This window comes from Mercenaria mercenaria, chromosome 18, assembly GCF_021730395.1.
Source record: "Mercenaria mercenaria strain notata chromosome 18, MADL_Memer_1, whole genome shotgun sequence".
In the NCBI taxonomy this organism is placed as follows: Eukaryota; Metazoa; Mollusca; class Bivalvia; order Venerida; family Veneridae; genus Mercenaria; species Mercenaria mercenaria.
The window spans coordinates 53843872-53868769 of NC_069378.1; the positions used below are offsets into that span (position 1 = coordinate 53843872).

The following is a 24898-nucleotide window of genomic DNA, read 5'->3' on the forward strand; positions in this document are numbered from 1 at the left end:
CAATTTTAAGAAGGCGATTACACCAATATAACAGTAAAAGTAACACTAAGAACTTAAAGACCTGCTCCTGTCCTACCTTTTAACCTTAAATTGTCACTGAAAAAGCATGAAAATCCTGACTATGAACAGTGACGCCTGTCAAAATAGTCTATTTTATATAAAATTCTATATATATTGTTACATGGCTGATGAAATCCATGAGGGTTCACTGCGTCGTGATTTATCGCATAATATTTAATTATTCTTTTATATGTATTATTAATTTCAACATCGAGCGTAAACTAACTGTTGAATACGAGTATAAATGAGTATAATGTATATTTTAACACGACCAGCAAATAACCTACATACATGTAGAGTAAAATCTATCTCGGGTTATTCTGCAATAAACCACTCCCGTGCCATGACGTCATCTGATCCAGGTGCGTAGCACAGTCGTAAAAAGTAGTTACCATTTTTTTCTAACACAGTTGATACTGGAATCGAAATAATAAGTTCCCAAGTGTGATTTATTGTAGAATAACCCGAGTTTTTCGTTCTTATGCGAAACAAGATATCACTTAGGCCTAAGGCCTTCGTGCTATATTCTTACGCATAAGAACTCAAAACTCGGGTTATTCTACGATAAACCACGTTTGGGAACTATAAAGAATATAAGTGTAGAAGACCGCTCCCCGCTTCCCGCTCCTTCTCTGTTAAATTTACACGCTAACCGTGTATTATGGTACCGCTCGAGCGATTTCAGACTCTTGATATTGTTAAATTAAAACTTTAAAATTCAAAGAATCATTAGAAATGAAACAATAAAAATTTTAAGATGGCGATTAACTTTTTAGATACGGAATGAATTGATCCTGATTTGGGTATAATTGGATACCAAATCAACGGTGGGACTTTGTCCGTGTTCGTTAAATTTAGCATGGGGAATGTGGGGAACTTTATAGATGTGCGTGTTTGGGTGGGGGGTGGTACATTAGTTGGAATAAATCTGTAATCCAGTCGAAACCTTCAGTTTCTAAATCTTTTAAATTCATACTTCAACTTCTCTAAATTTAACTTTTAATTTTTAATTTCAACTTTTAATGATATTACTAGTATCATGTCCTAACTGCGATGGTACATAGTTTATTGCATGTTTAGTCTGATCACGATCTGCACTGTTCGCCCATTCAGCTAGTATATGTTTGGTTTGGTAAACACCCCTTTTAACATAAATGGTACTGTCCAAATTGAAATATGGACAAGTTCATTATAGAAATTAAACAGGGTAAGGGTTAAGGGAACATTTCCTACAGAACTGCAAACTAATACTTTCCACAAATATCAAGGTACTATTATTCTTCTTTCTTTATTAAAACTGTAAATGACATATTCTTCCCTGCTATTTAAACTTTGTTCAGTTTTATTAATTTGGGAGTGTTTACGTAGATATTAAAAAGCACTGTGAACTCTATATAGAACTAATGTCTTCTTTTACATGTTATATGAGCTGCGTCATGAGAAAACCAACATAGTGGTTTTGCGACCAGCATAGATCCAGACCAGCCTGCGCACCAAAGCCTGTTGCGATTAGGAAAACTATTAGCGAACAGCATGGATCCTGACCAGACTACGCGGATGCGCAGGCTGGTCTGGATCCATGCTGGTTCCAAAGCCACTATGTTGGTTTTCTCGTGGCGCGGCTCATTTAAATATTTATTATTCTGCGGATTTTCATTAACGTGATAACGTTGCTTTACTTTTCAAAATGAGCTTTATCAAACACGATGTTTTGTTGTTTAACAAAAAAAAGAGGAATTTCTAATAAGTAACACACGGCTCTTCTTCTGTCGTGTTGACATTTGTATGTTATTGTTATACTTTTAATATAAAGTACATGTATTATATATTGTTATTCAGAAGATTTTCATTGTTTAAATTGTTAGACCAGTTCTCAGTAAGCAACAAAATCAGTTGGAAATTCATAGTTACAGATTTCCTTTCAACCGATATTTTTTTCTTGAAGAGCATGCAAAATTAAGAAAATATGACTTAGTGTGGTGTGAGATATCTGATCAAAGATTTCTCCATAGTAAAACTACAATTTTTAATAAAATGTAAAAGCATATTTAAACTAACAGTAAGTATAATGTTTTAGGACATAATTAACTTTGAAATGAAGAAATGAATATAAGGACAAAATCAATCAGATCTTTACCCATAAACCTAAAACATACTGAATCTATTAAACTCAAGTACCTACTTAACCTTTACCTTGCTAAATTTCTATAATGAACTTGTCCATCTTTCAATTTGGACAGTACCATTAACTGTTAAAAGGGGTGCTTACCAAAATATACTGACTGAATGGCGAACAGTGCAGACCATGATCAGACTGCACGGAATACTACGGGAATAGAAAATGTGATACTAACATTGATATTATTCAAATCAATTTATACAGCATAAAACCGAAAATAGATGTTAGTCTCATATACATAGAATAGAAACAGTGGATTACCACATGTCGCCCATCACAGCATATACGAAAATGTTGCAGGCTCGGTTTGATTGAGTACAAGCCAGAAAAATAAAAGACGAATTACCCGATCAATAGGTAGTTAATCACTTTAATTTCATTTTGTTTTCGAAACTGGCTGCCTACATTTTGTTAGCAACGACAAACACCGGACACGTCTAAGTCAATATTTTTTCAAACTAAATAAAGATGGTTGTTCTCAACATTGGACAAATATTAAGGTTCGTAACGTGTATTTGTTCGGGATTATTAACTGTTTTGTTGAGAAATGAGCATGTGACTTTGATACCATTATTTCGGATGATTTCAAAAAAAAACAAAAAACAAAAAACGCGTGTCTAATCATTAAAGAGACCAACTTTATGACTTTTAATTTTTCTCTAAAATCGTACAAGAATAAACATCTGAATGACGTTCTGAAATTGACACTTTTTACTTCGCCGAGCTAATTGTTAGAAGTGACACTTTTAAAGCATTTGTTATGACCAAATGCATTATACTTATACATTCTTTATATGTGTATCAATACAAGGGCTCTTAAAGTATTCCTTAGTGACGCGCCACAAAATAACTGTATTCTTCTGTATTTCAATGATGGTAATTATACATACTTTGCATGAAAAAGGAGAAACAATATGTAGCTACAAATTGGCAGGGACGGATATAAGACTAAGACGATGTGTTTAATGTATAAATATATATATTTTTCATTCAATATTGCAGTAAATACGGTACTAGAGACATTAAGGTGAGTTTCGACCACAATTTGATTCTACAGTGTACGCCAGTCATTATTCTATGTTTTTAAACTATGCTGAAAAGAGAAACACACGTTAATTCGGGAAGGGCCTAAATTGTCCAACTGTCATCTGGTTAGAATAGCTGTATTATACCAGTATTGTCAGAACGATTTGCACGAAGTTAGTTTTGGTTAGTCTTTAATACATAATTTATCATATAACAACGTTAATTGCCCAATCAGCCTAAGTGATAAAATTTACAGCATAAAATGATTATTACTTGACAAAGTATTATTTTTCCATCTATGTTTTATTTAGATATATCTTTTATCATCAGTTACATGTGTATATACCTCTCTCGGTCATATTTATTTGTCTGGTCAAGTAAAACAGATTACCATTTGAGCCTCACTGAGAAGAAAACCAACATAGTGCGTTTGCGACCAGCATGGATCCAGACCAGACCCATGCTGTTCCCTTTCAAAGCCTACTGCAATTAGAGAAACCGTTAGCGAACAGCATGGATCCTGGTCAGACTGCGCGAATGGTCTGGATCCATGCTGGTCGCAAACGCACGATATTTGTTTTCTGATGGTGCGGCTCATTTCTTACAAACGCAAACTTAACCTCACTTTTACTACTACCGTACCAGAGACGTAGGTTGAGAGGTAAAATTCAAAATAAACTGGGTGACATTATTCTTTTTCTTTTTTAATACAAATACTTATGTAAAACAGGTAACAGAAATACACAAAAGTAAAAACATCAGAATAAGATTTCTGCCTTGACCTATTAGTACGAGATGTGCCATCAGATAATTTAGATGTCGTCGGAATGAATAAATGTTTTCAAGCTCATATTGCGGTAATGTACATTTCTTTCTATGCCTACTCTGGCCTACAACATGAAGAACGGATGTTTTACTTAGACACATTACTACTAATTGGCCTCCCTTAGAAAGTAAGTCGTCAACAACTTATTATTGTGATAATGCACATTTCTCACATTTAGCTTGAGGAGACTCATTCTGCTAAAGTAACTCTTGCCTACCACATGAAGAAAGGATGCATTACTTAGAAACACTGCTCCTAATTCGTCTCTACTTAAAGCTTAAGAACGAAAAAGCCTAACGTTTGCAAAATAATATAATTAAAGGTAATGAAAAATTGAGAAAATCTACTTTTCGGTACGCTGAAACGAGAAAAATATTCAATTATTTCCCAATGAACTTTAGAAAGTAACATTTAATGTACCTTTATGTATCTTAATTGAGTAACAGTGATTGACTTCGTCTCTTGCTATCCGTTTATATCTTGCGGCGTGAAATTAATACATGTACAACATCAACGTTTTTACAAGATCTAACACTAAAAGAGATAATCTATTTCGCATTAGAGTTGGCATTGTCTTACTTTTACATTTTTTTGTTGATCAGACAAAATCATAGGTCATATAGCGATTTTCTCGGTTTCAATGGGAAAGGCAGACACTAGGTGTCCATTTGTGCCCCTCCCGCGAGCAGGCACCTGCTAGAACCACGGACCATTCGTTCTTCCAAACATGAACTATCTCTACAACCCAAAGGTTTCAAAACAACAGCTTTAAAGGGCAAATGTTGCAAAGCTATTATACTTTGGAATCTGCCTGTCAGTATTTACTAGTTTTGTTTCTTAACAGATAGTTTCAGCTATCAGTGATAAGTTTAAACATTCTATGATAAATACTGTCCTCAGATTCGCGTAGCATTTACCATTTACATTTTAGCTTTTAATAGTACTCGGAAGTGTTGGTAGTTATAAACTTTTCAAACATTTTTGTTTAAATCCATTCTTGAAAATTTACGGGGCAAATCAAATTTATTCTAGAACTGTCACTTCAAGTTAATATATTTTATGTTCTGTGATAACTGGGTTATTTGTAAGATACTTGTGCCCGTGTTTAATATGGTTTTACGCTTTTGCAGTACTGTTTTGATATATTTAAATATGCTTCGTGTGACCAATGTATGGTAGTGGCATTGGTAATAATAGATATTCTATATACTCTTATTGGCTCAAATCTCCAAAGACTTGTATCTCATATTTAATTTATTACTTTTAGAAGGTTCAAGTTTTCGAAATAATCATACTTCGTAATGAAAGCGTCCACAAGGTGTATTTATATCTCCTTAACTATCTGCACTATCTCAAGAATGTCTATCTCAAGCATCAGAAACTTTTTGAATAGATTGCAACAAGTCTATTTTGTTATGTGCGCTACACTAAAGAGCTGATAAAATAAAAATGGAAGATACAATCAACGCATTTATATAAGAACACAGTCATCATCTGAAGCTTTGAATATGAGCCGTGCCATGAGAAAACCAACATAGTGGGTTTGCGAACAGCATGAATCCAGACCAGCCTGCGCATCCGCGCAGTCTGGTCAGGATCCATGCTGTTCGCTTTCAGAGCCTATAGCAATTAGAGAAACTGTTAGCGAACATCATCGATCCTGATCAGACTGCGCGGCTGCGCAGGCTGGTCTGGATCCATGCTGGTCGCAAACCCACTATGTTGGTTTTCTCATGGCACGGCTCATATTTCTTTAACAAATATTTTACGCCTGAAATGTACCTTCAGAGTCATTTTTGGAGAATGAAATCTTAATATACTAAACGTTTCTTTGATCACCCACATACTTATTGTGTTTGGTACTTTGTTTCTTTAGATATCAGAATGAAATTCATTAAATAACCCTCTACCCAAGCATGTGATAACGAATTAATTAATGTAATTGTGTAATATCGTTTTGTGTTTCAGGAATGGTTTCGTCAGCGCTTTCAACTGAATATAATTACAGTAATTATATTATCTATTCTAGATCACACAAATTAGCAAGAAATGATTCTGCGGAGTGCTTCCTGAAATTAATACAGACATGCTGTGCATGCTGTGTTTAGTGATTGATATCATTTAAGATCATTCAAGCAGAACTGCCAGGTTTTTATTAATTTTGTCCTACTGAATTATGATCAATAGATTTGAATTGTATAGAGTTTTTGCCATGAATAATTGATTTTACAAGCAAATGAAAATAACAAAATACTTTATTTCAAAACAAGTATGTTTCTTGATTTTTGTTGTGTCACATCGACCCAATTTTAGTCAAATGGCGACTTTCAATTTTTTTATCCGTGTATTTGTTTAGCTACTGAGCCTGACCTAGATAAATCCATGGACCCCTGGTGAGCCAGCTGGATGGCATCAAGGCATAAAAACGTTCTACATGACGAGAAAGGTTTCTAAAAAAAACAGAAGCGACGAAAGTAGTACCAATCAAGCATGACAAAAATGTAGACAGCTAATTCCTTCTTTAGTTTATTATCTTCGTGGCGTTCTGTTTAATTTTACTTTTTTACAGCCGCCACATCAAGATTGCTAATACATAATAGAATTTGTAAAGAGGTCCTTTAGAAGAAGCATATAGAATAAAAATAAGTCTTATTATTTGTAAAATTCTGGACAAATTTGTGTTAAGCATCTAATGTGTTTTCAAAAGAAACGAGAAGCACGTGTTTGTTTGCTACATGTACCACTTTTATACCATTACCTTTCTGTATCATTATATATTTGTTAGTTTTCTCCTTTTTTTCTATTTGTTTAGGTATAAATGACTTTAACATAAGTAATAGTTTTGAGTTTTGCAAATCATTTCTCCTTATTAAAACTAATATTGAAATTATTTGCAGTAGAATTAAGGTAAGATTAGCGCGTAAGATAATATTACTTGAAAATTGATGCATGCCATTTTATTCCTTTAAGCTGATTTTATTGTGATTTGAAAACTTCCTTCGTGGCTAAGTTGTATAAACATTGTTGAATGTATGGCGCATGTCAAACTTTGATCAAACTACATTAAGATAAAACTATACATATATTTTGCTAACAGATAGTGATAACATAGAAAGATTGATATGCTGAATATCAACGTCTTCTTTTATCAATGTTTGCTTAATGATACGTCAGATTTTTCTTCTCCTCCGCAGTACATATTATACTTTCGACTCTTTGCAATGAATGATCAAAGGTATTAGGGTATCCTGGTATGTTCTTGAGATAGCACCATGTTAAATTACGATATTTTACTCAGGTTTTAAAGAAAGCATAATAGTATTTGAGATCAATCAATGACTTAAATAATTATCCTACCTTGCATTTACCTATACACCTGTACAACATAAGTTAAATTGAAAAATGAATTAACTGTATGATTAACATGAGCCGTCACAGGAGACAGTGCGCTCGGTTATTTCGGTGCTGGATAGTGAAACTGGCCACATCTAAGGAAGCTGGAGCTGTCACTGGAGTGTTTAATTATTTCAATGTGGTGGATGAAGATATTGGTCTATGTCAAATGTATTTAGTAATAACTGAGATAGAGAAGTTTATCAAAACATGAATTAAGTATAAAAAGGACATAATTCATGGAACAGTTCTGCAAAAGTAATGCACCAAGACATTGTGTCATATCATATGGCTAATAATGTGGAGCACCTATTTAAGTTTAAATCAAATAAGTAAGCAGAAGTACATTACAACTTGAATCTGAAATTCTAGTAAAGAGGGGGCATAACTCACAGCATTTTGGTGCCAGCATCATGAACATTGTGACATATGATGTGGGTGACCATGTGGAACAACCATCTTTTGAAGTTTGAATAAAATCCATTTGGTAACAACAGAGAAATAGTGAAAAAAGCATCAAAATTAAACAAAGATTCTAAGTAAAAAGTAAAAAGGAGAGTAAGTCATTGAATATTTGTGCTAGAATTATGGACCTTGCATCATATGATGAGGACGACAATATGGAAGAACTTCTTTAAGTTTGAATCCAATTCATTACGTAATGACAAAGCTAAACATGCTAAAGTGGAAGTGCACCAACATTAACTTGAAACTCTAAGAAACAAGGGGGCATGATTCAGGTAACATTGGTACCAGAGGTATGACCAATGTGTAATGATGTGGGTGCTGATGTGGTACAACTAGTTGAAGTATGAATCAAATCCGTTTAGTAATATCAGATACAGAGTGAAAGTGCATGGCATCAAATGTTATGTAAAAAGGGGGCATAATTCACGAAATATTGGTGCCAGAGTTGTGAATAGTGCAATAAAGTACACATGAAAGCTTTCCATGGGACATATAAAAATTATTTTGAATCTCTTTTGATAACTCAAGAAAAGCTGTTCTATATCTACTGTCAGGTCAATTTTCACTTGCAGTGGAAATAGGACAATATTTTGATATCTTCGGTGCAGTTCATACCAATAAAAGAATATGTAAAAAGATCCTCTGGAAGCAAAGAACGTAACCAAGAAGAAGAATAGCAGACTCGGTTTGATTAACTCTGTTCACGAGAGGGAATGAAATGTGCAACACCTCTCACACCCCAAACACCGGCTTAAGCGGAACTCTGTGACACATATTTTGAATGGACTCCATGATCAAAAAGGACCAGAAAATATAACAACACTAATTCCAAGGTTGTTTTTCAAAACAGCAAAATTTAATTGTAAGCGAACATGAGCACTTATAAACCAACACAAAATATCGGTGCATTATATAGTCCATTTTAATTGACCTAGTGGGGCGTGGTTTCGCGACGGTCCACTGCATTATTGTGCAGGATATGAAGTATATTCAGCAACCTGATTTCTTATTCACTGGCCATCTACCTTACACTGTAAACATCGTAGCTCTACCTACTTTGCTCGATTTTTGAGATTACCATTATTTGCATAAGCCAGAGATTAACTCCGCCCCGCCACGTCAAATAAACGCACTATAACTCAGGAAAGTAACGCTTGGCTTCTTATATAATTCGCCATTTATTCAACGGTAATGCATCCCTATCTATTTCAAAGGGATCAACCTATAGTAAATATTGAACAGTCGTTTGATTTTTAATTGTTTGTTGAATGGAATCGTGAGATTTTAACGCTATTGGAACCATGGGATATTTACGATATTGAAATACATAGATTACAAGGGGATTTCGATATATAATGCAACCGTTGCCATAAATTCTTTTAAGGTAGATTTCATGCAGACCTAATGATTTTATGCATACCAAATAATAATCATCTGATTTTTCAGTGCATGGGTACTTAACTTCAGTCAACCAATTTCTGTTGTTTTGTTGTAAATACTGTTTGTGCAAAACATTTTGATAAATAATTTGTGGTCAAGTAAAGACGACAAATTTTTGAGCAAGTGAATATAAGATCGCAGCTAAAAGTAATAAAATTGTTTATTTTCCATACTCTGAGAGGAAAACAAATGATCTCATTTGTGGACCACATCATGGCTTCCATAGCAAACTATTCAACTGCAACACAGCTTTTATTATTATAAACATTTGTACACATTTGTTGCAAACTATTTCTTTATAGGTTTAGCATAGCAGTGTGATGATTTACGTAGCAAAATAACCTAGAGTCAAAACGTGTTTGTTACGTAATATTGAAAATGGAACGAGAGTCTCGGTATTAAATACTGAAATTAATTGAAACTATACAAAAAATTACATTTTGCAACTGTCAATTTTCTGTAGCATATTTTGCAGCTATAAATCTAAACTATTCTAATCAATATATTACTAACTGATTTTTGCACTATTTTATTGTTTTGTTCAATTTAGAACAGATACTGCGGATGCAAAAATTATTTTGAGGTAAACACGTCATATGTACAATTCCAATTTCCTCCGTTGAGCTATTATTGAAAGCTAGCAGCTGCAATAAGGAGAAAACGGTAATGTTGAAGAAATTACATCGAATAAGGAAACACTCAGCAAACAATTTCGTATGATTGAATATTTTCTGGAACACTAACGGAAAATAATGGAAAATGCATTATTTGACCAACAAAATGATCTGTTTGAAAAAGGGAGATTATATTTTAAATGAATGGGGTGCTGCACGGATCTTTACTTCTAATGAACAGTCGCAATCAAACCGAGTCTCCATTGGTTACATTTTATTTTACACGGGAATTCAATTCGCAACTTTGTCCCGATATTTTTTTTTCGCAAAAGCAAATCGGCAACTGACACCTATTCCTGATAACATTTTTTTTAAGAAAAGGGGACCATTGCCAAATTTCAGCCTAACATGATTAACCCTTATTTGCGTCTATCATCTTGCTTTAAATACTAATAGTATCATAAAAATATGTAGACCTTCATTATTTAAAATCTTCAAATACTGAACAATTTTATAACGACTGTTATTTTCAAGCTGAAGCTCTTATGTCGTTCTTTTGGCGTAAGGTTAGACTTACAAAGTCTGTTGAGATCAAGTAATCTGTAATAAAGTTTATTCTTTCTTCATACTGACATTGATATTTTCTCAGAAAACCATTTCCTCTCTAGGCTCATCTCAACACGTTAGAATCAGAGGTAAGAGGTATTGATTTTTTTTTCAGAAAGTGGTATCAGAGTGGATTGATTTTATGGCCAAGTGCTTTACATTTAATGACTCTAACGACTGATGCCAGTCTAACGTAAGGTTCATTTCCACTTTCTTATTATAGCTCTTCTTTCTTATATTTTGATCTTCTTCTGCTTTGAACTTTGTCACAAACAACCACAATGTCTGATGGCTTTTAAGATAGTGTTGTACTTTTAATAGAAAAAAAAACAAACTAAATTGTTTTATTTCAATTGCGTGATTATAGTGTTCTGTTTATTGAAAACGATAATGACTGGTGTATGTAACTATTTTCTTTTTTCACATAATTATCCTCTAATGTTTTGAAATGTGCTTGTATTTATTTATATTTATGATGCACTTTGTGCAATAAATGGCTTTATTTTTCAAGGACACTACACTGGAGCCTGACATTGGGTACATGAGGTGCAACGACAACGATAATAGCAAGTTACTTAATTAGCCTGACCACTCTTAGTTATTTCCCTTGGTAATTTTTTCCTGATAAATCGTGAATTTCGTTTTTTGCAATTTTGAGCTATTATTCTGCCATTTCATTCTAGGACACCAAGCGAACAACATCAACTATTGTCAAATTTATCCAGAATTCAGCGGCGTGACACGTGGTACACTGTATTGTGTTGTAATTGTTTATTACAATTCGCGTATTTTAATTTGCAGGTGTATTCACTGGGAATGCCTAGGGAAAGAGCCAGAAGACGGAATCGTGAAGACGGAGCTGCTGTTCGAAGACGTGTTGAGCACGCCCCAGACAGAAGAGCCATCAGGGCAGGGGCTAGAGCTGCAGCCAGGGATGCAAGACGGAGGGAAGTGCAGAATGCCTTGCGTGGTGGTAACGGCCAGGAAAATATTCCTCTGCCTCCACCCAGGTTTGTTACAGCTGAGGTTCAAACAGACGATTGCTGCTTTGAACAACCACACGGTGAGTCGCAAGCTTTAAATGCGTTTGCATTGAATTCTTATGATTGCGCCCAAGATACTGTTGATAATCAGGATAGTACTGTACCACTGAATTTTTCTCATGGTTCTATGCTTAACAATCCTGTTGTACCGTGTTCTATGCAAAACAATCCTGCTTTACCTGGTATAGGTTCTTTCGATATTTCTCAGTTACAACCAAATTCTGAATTGTCAATTATGAGTACAATCAATGACCGTGTCAGTGCCCACATCCCTATACAAATGAAAGAAAAAATTTGGGCAGGAAAATATATAAACTTTGCTTTACTAACTAAGTCGACATCTGATCTGAACAATATTTGTCATGGACATGGTTCGCAAGTAATGGTTTCTTCCACTGGTAACCTAGAAATAAGACAGAACCATGACTCATCTGAAAAGGTTCGAACAATTGAGCAGTGGTCAGATGCTTTTCTGATTTTTATGGATATATATTTACTCCGTAATCCACAATCAGCATCGGAATTACTATCATACATGGCAACTATACGCCAGGCAGCTTCAAGAAGACAAGATTTTGCCTGGCGTACTTACGATGAACAATTTCGTATGCGACAGGAAACAATTTTGCAACCCTGGTCAAAGCTAAATCCTGATCTATGGTTAAAAATAATGACGACACCAATGTCCAGTGTCTATACACAGGTCAAAAAACCATTGTACACACCCAGCAGTGTGCCGCCATGCCTTCACTTTAACAAAGGCCTATGCACAAGGTTTCAATGTAGATATAGGCATGTCTGTCTTGAATGTGGCAAACCACACCCGAAAACAAATTGCTATTCCTTTCGGAATTCAAAAATTCCCAACACTGGTGTTAGACCCAGATGGCCAAAATCAAAATAAGTTACTTGGTCAGTCTCCCATCAAAATAGATGCATTAAAATTTTACTTGGTAGGATACCCAGACCGAGCTGAAGCAGAACAATTGTTGGATGGGTTTATTTATGGTTTCCCTCTTCATTTCCAAGGTCCCCGGATTACAATGCATGCTAGAAATCTTAATTCCGCATATGAAAAACCAGATGTAATAACAGAAAAGTTACAAAAAGAGATTTCTTTGGGTAGAGTGGCCGGTCCTTTTGATACGCCGCCATTACCAAATTTTCGCGTTTCCCCAGTAGGTTTAGTGGAAAAAAAAGACAAAAATGATTTTCGTTTAATTCATCATTTGAGTTATCCGAAAGGCGGATCAGTCAATGATTTTATTCCATCTGAATTATGCTCTGTTCAGTATACATCTTTTGATGAAGCTGTGGACATGGTTCGTATGCTGGGAAAAAATGCCTTGCTAGCAAAAGTTGATATTCAATCAGCCTTTAGACTATTGCCGGTTTCACCAAGTGATTTTTCACTCCTTGGAATCAGGCACAAAGGCCAATATTTTTATGATAAATGCCTACCTTTTGGAGCATCTATTTCTTGTGCTACTTTTGAAACATTTTCAAGCTTCTTAGAATGGTGCTTAAAAAAGAAAACAAAATCAAAAAATGTTAAGCACTATTTAGATGATTTTTTGTTTGGAGGTAAAGCAAATTCTCGGGACTGCCATGTGATATTAGATAGCTTCTGTGTTATTTGTGATAACCTTGGGGTACCATTGGCAACTGAAAAAACTGTTCATCCGACGACTGTGCTAGTTTTTCTTGGTCTGGAATTAGATTCCAGTGATATGGTTATTCGTATTCCCTTACAAAAATTAGAAGAAATCAGAGCTAAAGTCCAAAATATGCTTTCAAAGACAAAAACAACCTTAAGGGAAATACAGTCGTTGATTGGAAGCCTTTCATTTGCGTGTAAAGCTATACCATTTGGTCGTCCTTTTATTCGTGGGCTGATTGATTTGATAGTAGGCTGTGAGCAACAAAAGCATTATCATTTGAGGGTAAACTTGGAAATCAAGGAGGATTTAAAAGTTTGGCTCACATTTCTGTCAGCCCATAATGGTGTTTCTGTTATACATAAGAGTGAGTGGCTTTCCAATCACGATTTGCAACTGTTCACAGACAGCTCTGGCAAGGGGTTTGGTATCATATTGAATAAAAGTTGGTGCTATGGAATTTGGCCACATCATTTTACTGTGTATGATATCACGGTACTTGAAATGTTCCCCATTGTGGTTTCAGTTTTTTTGTGGCCAGAGCTGTTTCGTGATAAGAAAATTCTGTACAGGTGCGATAACTTGTCAGTATGTCAGATTGTCAATTCATTATCAAGTAAATCTAAAAATGTAATGGTTCTGGTTAGGCTATTTGTTCTTCAGTGCTTGAAATACAACGTAAATTTTAAATGTGTTCACATTTCAGGCATGCATAATGCAATCGCAGATTCTTTATCTAGACTTGATTTTCAGCGTTTCAGAAAGTTGGCACCACAGGCAGATACGTTACCGCTGCAAGTGCCATCTCTTCTCTGGAAGGCCTTGGAATAATATCCAATCAGCTTGCTTCAAATAGCCTATCTTTTAATACAAAACTGACATACCATACAGCTCTTCAGTCATTCACAGAGTTTTGTGCAACAGTTGGTATATCACAGACATTGCCAATACCTACTTGGCTGCTGTCATTGTATGTCGCATGGTTATACCAAAAGGGTCTCTCAGCCAACACTGTTAGTACTTACATATCTGGTATAAGTTTTATACATAAGTTTAAGGGTGTCATTGATCCATCAGAATCATTCTATTTCAAGAGAATAATGTTAGGTTTTAAACGGAGCAAAAAGTTTGCTGACACCCGTATACCAATATCAATCGATACACTCAAAAGTTTGATATTTGCTTTGGAAAAAGTATGCAGCTCTTGGTATGAAGTATGTGTTTTTAATGCAGCGTTTCTTATTGCCTTCTTTGGTTTATTCAGGATAAGTGAATTAGTTTACACTTCTGCTGCTTTGTGTGATTATCCTTTAAAAAAAGATGATGTGTCTATTTTGGTTAAGAATGGCAGAAGGTTTTTGAATATAAAATTGCGTCGTTCAAAAAATAACCACAGTGGCCATAGCCAAGTTGTTACATTAGGTGACATAAAAAATTCAACACTTTGTCCTGTTTCAGCTGCAAAAACATTGATGGCAGTACAACCGCAGGCTATTTATTTTTTGTGTCATTCAAACGGCAAACCAGTCACTCGTTACCAGTTTAGTACAATATTGAAACGCTGCTTGCTTCACGTAGGTTTACATACATCTAAAATATTAACACACAGCTTTAGAATAGGTGCTGCAACCTACCTAGAATCGCAAGGTGTTCCGCATCATATCATTATGAAGAAGGGTAGATGGTCTTCTAATGCATATCTTAACTATATCCGTTGTTAATGTTATATCAGGTATCTTGCCGTTTCAATTTATGTACTTTCAGTGGCGTGGATTGTGGGGTCCTCGATCCCCTACTGGGCAGAACAGAGGGCCAGGTATCGTTCCCCCAGTTCTTCCTCTAACTTGGGGTTTGATGAAAGAAAGATCACTGTACAGTGGATGACAAGACGGGGCATGGTGTGGGACGAGGTCAGGCCAATGCTCGCACGGGCATTTAAAGAAGCGCCTTATCTTCCAGATGCAATTATCATCCATTGTGGTGGTAATTCTCTGCTTCAACAAAAAAAGGCAAGACTTGTTTCCAAAATCTGTTATGATTTAAAAAAGATTAGAAAAATCTATCTTTTGGCAAGTACTATTGTCTGGTCTAATATTTTGCCTCGTCTGGATTGGAGAACTTCAAGGTCAGTCCAAAAAATTGAGAAATTACGTAAAGACGTTAACAGGTCAGCTGCACGTACATCTTTAAAGCACGGTTGTGCTTGGATAAGAAATACAGAAATAACAATGGACTGTCCTGGTCTTTTCCGTTCAGACGGGGTTCATCTTTCAGACATAGGGCTTGACATCTTGTTGTCTTCATTTAAAGAAGCAATAGAAATTTGTGTCAAAAATGAACCAGTGAAATATATTTTTGATTAAGTTCTATGGGGCATTATTATTTTACAAATCTAAATTGAACTATACCAGTTTCATGGCAGAAGTTAAAATAATAATTTAGTGGCCCTTCAACACACCAAAGTGTATCTCAGGTTTGGAGCATGGCAAGGTGTTTGTAGATTTGATAGGAACATGATCTTAAAACATATATTATTTTAAGTATTAAAACTGAAGAATTTGCATCCTTGGCAAGTCCCTTGGCAGTCTTCGCTGGGGATAGTTCTAATTTCGCTGGGATGCAAATTGATTTGGTTTATTTTCATTTCATCTGTATATTTGATATTTCATAATAGGTATATGTTTTTTTTCATATGCATTTCTTAATTTTCCACCTTGCCATTTGTTCATGAAGTAATTTTCTCTTAGAATAAAGTCGCGGCCTTTTCTTCCACTCAACTGTGTTTTGTTTTAATTTCTTAAAGGTGAAGGTATCATAGGGAGGTATGGTGTATGCAGTCAAAGATTAATTCATGGGCTTCTACAAATTGTAGAATATTAATTCTAGATATGTGAAATCAATTTCATTAAAGTAACAAAATATTTAGTATTGTCCCATGAGTTTGTGTTTGGCTGGATACTCCTGTTTATGCCTAATATCAATAGTCCATTGATAAAATAATGCTTTTTGACAGGGTATTTCTATTATTTTGTTTGAGGATTTTCAATAACACTTCATATGTTAAAATAAAAGCACTAAGCTTTAGTGTGATGATAATTTGCATGATCATTTTTACAAATCTCCGGACAAAAATGTGTGCTACGCCGGTCGGTTGTTCAACACTAAATTTTGTTCGGCTCAAGTCTAAACTTTATGAAAATGAAATGCTATTGTCAATCAAAATTGTGAATAGATGCTTTAGAAGCATATAACACAATCAAGCAACATAACAGCAGACTCGGTTCATTTAAACCCCAATCACACATACGGCGCGGATAGCTACGTCTAGCCACGGATAGAAACGTAGTAATCCGTATCGATCCGTACCTGAGCTGTACCTCAAAGTAGTCATCTGTATCAATCCGTACCAACACTTGGTCAAAATGTATTCAAGACTTATCCCAAACATGCAAGTTTCTCAAACTTTTGAACATCCTCAAACGTTTCAGAGATCCGTAGCCATTTGAGCGTGACTTTAGGCAAACTTGGTTGAAACTTATTCATCCGTAGTTAAACATATTAATGTAAAATCCGTACTGAAACGTACCTTGCCGTAGCTGAACGTAATTATCCGATGCTGTCCGTACTAAAGCGTAGTTTAACGTAGTTAACCGCAGACCCTTCCATGCGCTGGGCAAGTTTCCAGGCGTAGTTCAACTTAGAACACCGTATCAATCCTACTCTTTCGCGTCCTGTATTCGTTTTTTATTCCCGTTTCTCACCATTTTTCCCGTATTAAGACTTACTGCTCCGTACTTACCCGTGTCCGCCCACACAGGCCAATCCAATCCGTACCGCATTTCCATGCACGGACATATCCATATGTGCGACTTAGCTTAAGTCTGTTCATGACAGCTTTCCTAATGGTAAAACTTATTACGCTAAGTCGTTCGGACCTCGGACAATACTTTTGACTATTTACCGCCAATTAAGACGTGAATATAATATTCCTCGGTTAGCCAATGTACAATCATACCGGAATTACACGTTTTAGGTAGTGGTGATGATGGTGCACCTAAGTCACTGATATTTAAAACAATTTCCAAGAACAACGGAATGGTAATTAAAAGATATGCAGGAATCGTAACGTTTTTTCCCCTGAATCTCCTTCCTCGGAAAGCCCAATTTGCTTAAAATTAACTAGTTGTGACATGATGTCGTGTATTTCTATTCAATGTAAATGCGTCTATCAGAACAGATACACGGAAAATGCCCGACTGTCCATTGTTATAGGAAATAAGAAAATCGTGAATTTGCGAAAAATATGCATTTAAACACACCGAAACCAGAAAATACTTTAAAACAAATTGGGAAATCATCACATAGTGTACGTAATTATCTTTTAATCTCGTAACAGTGATTGACTTTACCTCCAGTTTTCCGACTTTTTGTTGCGGCATGATTTTAATGTAACAGAAACTAAATGAGCATTTTTCAACAAAATGTAAAACTTATGAAATTGCATGTGTCGAAACCTTTGAATACATAATAAAATGTAGTTTTTGATACATAAGTACTCAAATTATAATTAACAAATTTATTTTGAATTTTCATAAACATATTTTCAATAAGTATTTGTATTATACTTCTTAAAGAAATTATGCGTGAATTGTAATAAAAAATTAACATACGAAATACCCCAAAGACATATATTTTATGATACAAAATGTATATATTTGACTTATATTTCTGTAACACTTAATCCAATTTATCAAAGCTAAAAAAAAAGATAAATATATCATAAAATAGCATAGTTTAAATTTGAATAAAATTGCTAACAACTCGAGTTTATTCAGTTCCATAATAATGCATTTCCGCTTACGTCAACGGCAAAGAACGTGAAGGATGTGGCAGAAGATTTCTTTACCACTCATGAACAGACTCAAACCGAGTCTGTTATTATTTTGTTTGGTGTTATTAGATGCTTCAAAAGGAATTCTTAGGAAAATTTATTAACGAAACATTATATTATTCCACACACAGATGCCTTGAGGATAATCTATACATTTGTTTGATTGTTTTTCATCATTAAAACGAAATTCATGAAAAAACGCGGAAAAGATACATCTGGCTAAAGAGCCAGTTTCTTTGTTTGAGAAATTTATGTTTCCGCAACAATTTTCTTCCGACACTATTGCCAATATACACATACAGTAATAACTTATTGCATGTTTGTTGCCGAGTGTTTCCGGATTTTAATACATCCATGCTGTTATTTCTGATTGCAATAATGTCTGATCGTTGAAGCATTTCTGTTAGGGATGTATCATACATGTCCCACTGCGTGATTATCAATGGCTTTATGTTTTCTGTGAACAATTGATTTTTGCAGATAATACATGGAATGTCAATCAGTAATTGAATTAAGACCATGTGAGTAAAGATTAATTAGAAGTCGTTTTGTCGATAATTTCAACTCGCAGCACTGAGGTGAGCGGGCGCAATTTTTTAATAAAAATCAGCATCGATTTGGTGTTGAATAGTCAGTAATACGTACTGGCAGATGTTTGAGTACCTATAATCTGAACGTGAACGGTTTAATGTCTTGTTTGATACCCTGTAAACATGAAGTCATTGGGCCAACGACGGAAAACCGTCAAAGGATAATCGTTGTTGGGCCACTGTTGGCCCAACAATGATTAATAAGTATTGTAAATACAGCTGTTGGGCCAACGTTGAACCAACTTTAAATTTCAGTCACAGATATCTCTGCATTGGCCCGATATTGATTTTCAGGGAAAGACTTATACAGAGAAAACATCGTTGGCCCTACGTTGGCCCGACGTTCGTCCATTAGAAGTAATAATACATGTATATATTTTACGGGTCACTGTTTTATCACAAGCCCCCACAGGTATACACAGGCTGTGTAGATGTAACATGCAATATTTAATTAATTATTAAACACTTTTCTGCACCAATTCGTAATCAGTTAAATTTGGGCTAATTAAACTTAAAACTTATCTGCAGTCGTAATGATATTTTGAACTATTTCAAATCTACTACCTTGAAAAAATTGTGAAAAAAGTATTGAAAAAAAACCCTTACTAACTCTATAACAAATATCTAATTTTATACAATCATAAAATGTTTACAATAAATCTGTTGAATATTCCAGAACATGAACTCTCGGTAACCCGAGTTATGTAAGAAATCCCAGAAAATGTGGTTAATTTTACTCTCTAGGCCAGATTTCTAGCTTTATAGACATGTGAAGTAAAGGAAACTATTATACATGTGATAGGTCTAGATTTAATAAAAACCCGGTCTTCCAGCTATTAACTGTAAGTAGAAGTGTTTTATTTTTTTAAATATTTTTGATAAAGTTGTGGAATCTTATACAGAATTTCTTTTTATATCCTGTATGCATGTTATATCCATATGACTTGAACATATGTTAATCTAAAGCAGGCGGATGGCACTTGTGTTGAGTATTAAATTTCTATAAATAAAAAAATTCATTTTCTTGTTAATTCTAACATAATTTTCTCGGTTAAATACAGACAAAAATTAATTTCATGTTCAGAGGTTTATGTGCATTTATTTAGTTATTGTTATCAATTTGACGTAGATGGTTTAATCAATATTATGATTTTTGTTTTTTACAGGGTGCTGTCCAAGGGAGTAATAATGGAGTGCCTAGCACTGTGGTGCACAGGAAAAAATAAAAATAAAAAAACTGCAACTTCAGTGAGAAAAGAAAACAAACAAACAGAACTTGTATATATAATGAGTTAATATACAGACAGTAATTCACTTTAGTAGGATTTAATTAGTGACTGAATTAAGAAAATATTTAGATTTATAAAAGACTGGAATCAATATTTTACATGTTGTAGTGATGAAATATTCTGTTATAGTTCTTCAGGAAAATTGCAAACAAACTTTAAATAAATGTTAGATTTCTTTTTGTTAAATGTTATCAAAATCACAACTATCTGAAAATAAAACATGTATTAAACAATGCTAGTTTTAGTCTTTTTTCAATTTCGTAATCGTTGGGATAGCGTTGGCATCTGATGGAGGGCCAACGATGAGTGTAGGATATCAGTTGTTGGTCCAATGGAGGGCCAACGATGAGTGTAGGATACCAGTCGTTGGGCCAAAGGTGTACCAACCGTTGGGCCAACGTTGCGCCAATTAGCAAAATGGCGTTGGGCCAACGTTGGACCAACCATGATAGACGAAAAAATGCTGTTGGCCCAATGGAGGGCCAACGATGAGTGTAGGATATCAGTTGTTGGCCCAATGGAGGGCCAACGATGAGTGTAGGATACCAGTCGTTGGGCCAACGGTGTACCAACCGTTGGGCCAACGTTGCGCCAATTAGCAAAATGGCGTTGGGCCAACGTCAGAAATCTTCGTTGGGCCAACGAAGAGTCTGCCGTTGGCCCAACGTTGGGCCAACGCATGTCTGCTATCTGGGTAGTCAATAGCCATTACCCATCTTTATACGTCTTGAAAACTTGCTCTAGTTGTTTCTGAGTATTTTAAAAGTCCAGCTGTTTCATTTATCTTAGAGTAACTACACTAGGTATTTAATGTATGTTCTCACAACTTTCAGCCATAACAAATCAAAGAGCACAGCATTTTATGACGTTAAATCCCATCTACCTGTGGCGGGCTTCGAACCCGGGTCGCTCGGGTGCTATACCAATGCTCTAACCACTGAGAGAAAGAGTCGACTACCTGATGCAGTTTTCAGAGATTGACTTTAAACGTACATGCTATGCGTAAGCGACTGTAACACATACCCTCTTCAAGAAAGTCATCATTTATGTTGTTGTAAGCCATTTTCGGCACGAGATCAAGTCCGTCTCCCGGATGAGCCCAAATCCGTAACAAATCAAAGAGCATAGCATTTTACGAAGAAAAATCCCATCCCAACTGCCTGTAGCGGGATTCGAAACCCGGTTCACTCGGGTGCTAGTTATATGCTCTAACCACTGAGACAAATAGTTGACTTCCTGACGCAGTTGTCATAATTTGGTTTTAAACGTACAGTCTATGCGTAAGCGACCATAACAATATCTCCGCCAAAATATTATCAAAATAATTGTAAATTATCACCAAGTAAAACTGGCAATTTCGTATTTCGAAACATGATCGTTGCATAACAGTTCTCATTTAGTTTCTAATTCTCTATTGTTTTCATACATAGCTTTCCACTTTGATCTATTTACAAAATTAACAAATCTGTCACATAATCGAATAATCTATTAGAAACATTATTTGAACCGCACCATGAGAAAACCAGCATAATGTGTTTGCGACCAGCATGGATCCAGATGTAGGGCCTCGCAAATATAGCGAAAATTAGACCCTCGCGAATACAGCGAAAATTAGACCCTCGCGAATATAGCGAAAATTAGACCCTCGCGAAAATTTCTGCTTTTACAGTAAACATTAATATAATTATTATGTTATGTATTTGTCTTGTAAGTGCTGTTACTACCTTTAATTCTTTTTAGCATATTCACTCATTTTTACCACCATTCCAATTTTCGTATATAACTGACTTTCGCTAACATTATTTTTGTATTTGCTCTCCGTATATGTTTACTACGCAAAATACTTCCGATGGTTACTCTTCACATTTTTTTGGATTGTTCTTTCGGTTCATTGAAACAGTTCTATAGACCGATAGTTCTGGCACACTGATGTTTCCCGTGTCTTTATATAATTGCTCAGAATGTTTTCAACAACAAAATCATTTCTTATATGATGATGAAATTTTATTTTTAAATACCTCTTAATTCATTAGCCATTTCAGTTATATAAAATATTACCAAAATTGTAGCACATATCAAACTTTAATCAAATCAGTTAAAGATAAAACTATGTTTTTAATTAGATACTGGAAATTCAGATCGGTAGATATATGCTGAATGGATTTTTTAAATACATATTCTATATTCAAACTATATTTATTTATATCTCAAAGAAACATGGTTTACTCTAATCTAAAATACCAATCAGTATACGTATAAAAACGTACGAAAAGTTCAACAATATAAAATAATGCAAAGACACCATTTCATTCATACTACGACCTCTTCTCATTTTTAAAAAGTCAAAGTTTTCTTAATATGTGAGAAATTTCACACGTGTATTCTAAATATGCCTAAAATATTGTGGGCAGGAGGTGCGCTTGATATCTCAATTAAAAGGCATTTTTTATCGGTAATCATTCTATTATTTTTCCTTAAGAACGAAATGTTTTTGCCGTTAATGTAATATACAGCTGTCTGTCGTTTTACAATATGGAAAAGTTTGTGTGGCACTATATCTGAGTAAAAGTATAAAAGTAATATACGGATTAATCCCTATCCATACATCTAAAAGGGTTTGGATTGCTTGATGAATCCTGACGTCCTTATAAACAGGCGAATTCTGATGTCCTTATAAAAAGGCGATGTCTGACGTCCTTATAAAAGAGGCGAGATCTGACGTCCTTATAAAAGAGGCGAATTCTGACGTCCTTATAAAAGAGGCGAATTCTGACGTGTTTTTAAAATGGGCAAATGCTGACGTCTATTTGAAAGAGGCGAATTCTGACGTCTTTATAAAAAGGCGAATTCTGACGTCCTTATAAAAGACGCTTTTCCTAGTGTAATATAACCTGTTTCTAGAATTACAGGTCTTATAACAGGCCATATACACTAAGACCAAATATTAATTCGACAAACACACACCAGATTCATGTTATATATTTAAACCGAGTGAAATATCGTCAAATATTAGCTTTGGAGTAACGCTGTAGTTAATCGATGGTCAGACCATGTTTGTACTGATTGTCATGTAACGCACTACTCAGATAACTGTGTATCAGAACATCCTTTGTAATCAGACATTTGAATCTAGTTTGATTCAATATTTTTTGTAACAAAAAAAAAAGAACGTAGTAATTAAAAAGGCTAAACATATTATTCTACTTAACAAAACGTTGTGATATGTGATATGACTACATTGCTACCTTTGTTAACGAAAACTCTTGGGGGCTTACAGCTCCTTACATAGACATCAAAGCGAATTATTTTCTCCAGTGGAACAAACTTAGGACAACATCCGCTCTACAAAGGTAACACCGTAGTAACAAATAAACAACTCACCAGAATGTTCCCTATATTCCCCGCAACTGCCGTGACACTTAACAAAGTTATAAACATAATGGACATTGTTGGATGTCGTGTCATGAAGTTGTAATCCAGGCTTGTCTCATTTACATTGTCCGTCCACCCGTCTGTACGCTTTAACAATTCCTGAAACATCGGATGCAAGTCTGCTTTGCATGACGTCATCACTTATAATTACTATTTCACACTTCGGATTTATTTATACAATTGGTATATCATGCTCATACAAATGTAATTTGACGGTACTGTTGTTTTATTTTATTCATATGAAAAGTTTTTCTTCCTAGTTTAAACCAATATAGTTTCCATCATTTTTTGTTCACCATTTACTACCGACTCAACTTATTCTCGAATTTTATATCGCTATTTCATTCGCATTTGACACGATAAACTGTACGTTAGTTCAGATTTTTTATTTGTAGATTAAATGCAATTACTAATTATGAACTGGTTATATTTCCTGCTAATCATGAATAATTAGTCCTATAAAAATCAGAACATATTTGACAAATTGTTTATTTGCAAAAGAAAGTTCCTCTTCTATCGTCACAACATAGTCAAATTTTAGCAAATTCAGTATTTTTGTTTTATTTGTGCACACGTTAAATATATATGTTATGTACTAGACATGCCGATCCGTGCACAATTTTTAAAACTTATTTTCTACGACGCAGAGTTAAACACTCGCTTATTCTTCCATTAATAGAATCATCAGTGATTGTCTCGGATGTATTGCCTGTCACCTGTTTTCCAGACCATCACAGATATATATATGAACAGATATTGGGAAAAAGCTCTGTTATTCTTCTGTTTCTGCAATTGAAAATAAAAGAATGGACTCAGCGTTGCTCTGTTGTCTGGTCTCTTTGGATCATGGAGTCCATTCAATGTATATATGTAAAAGAATCACGATGCTAGGACGCATAGGGAATATTGTTTGTACATTTCATTACACAGTCAAACCAAATCGCCAAATTGTTTTGGTTTTAAATTAGTTTTAATATTAGTTTTGCATGGCGGCTTTGTATACTTTCTACGATCCGATTTTTTGATTAATTTTATTTTATTATCATTGAGTAATAAAAAAGATTGGCTGTGGACAGTCAGAAATATGCTAGTCCTTCGGCCTTTACTTATAGGGGCGCGAATCAAAAGCTGTGTCACTTTTGTTCATAATTTGGTAGCACTTTCATTTGTTAAAATGTAGTCAAGGAGGCTATGTAATAGTGCAAATGGTATGCAATATAATGCCTCCTTAAGGAGATTACCGGTCTACATCTGTAAAAAAAGGTTTTTATATATCAAAATGTTCGTAAGGAACTGTAAATTATAGAACTGCTTGATGCAGTTGCACTTTCTGTGGTAGATTACCGATATTCAAGATGGCGTCCAAAATGGCCGCCAAAATAG

General features: G+C 34.8%; 1 protein-coding gene across 1 annotated transcript in view; it reads right to left on the reverse strand.

Moving 5' to 3' along the window:
* Positions 1 to 24179, reverse strand: part of LOC123537912 (melatonin receptor type 1A-like) — an 81588-nt gene extending 57409 nt beyond the window's left edge. The window contains exon 1 of the mRNA XM_045321824.2: positions 23465 to 24179. Within this exon, the coding sequence (XP_045177759.2) occupies positions 23465 to 23653 (189 nt within the window). The 5' untranslated portion in view covers positions 23654 to 24179. The remainder of the gene's footprint in view (positions 1 to 23464) is intronic.
* Between the last annotated feature and the right edge of the window lie 719 nt (positions 24180 to 24898).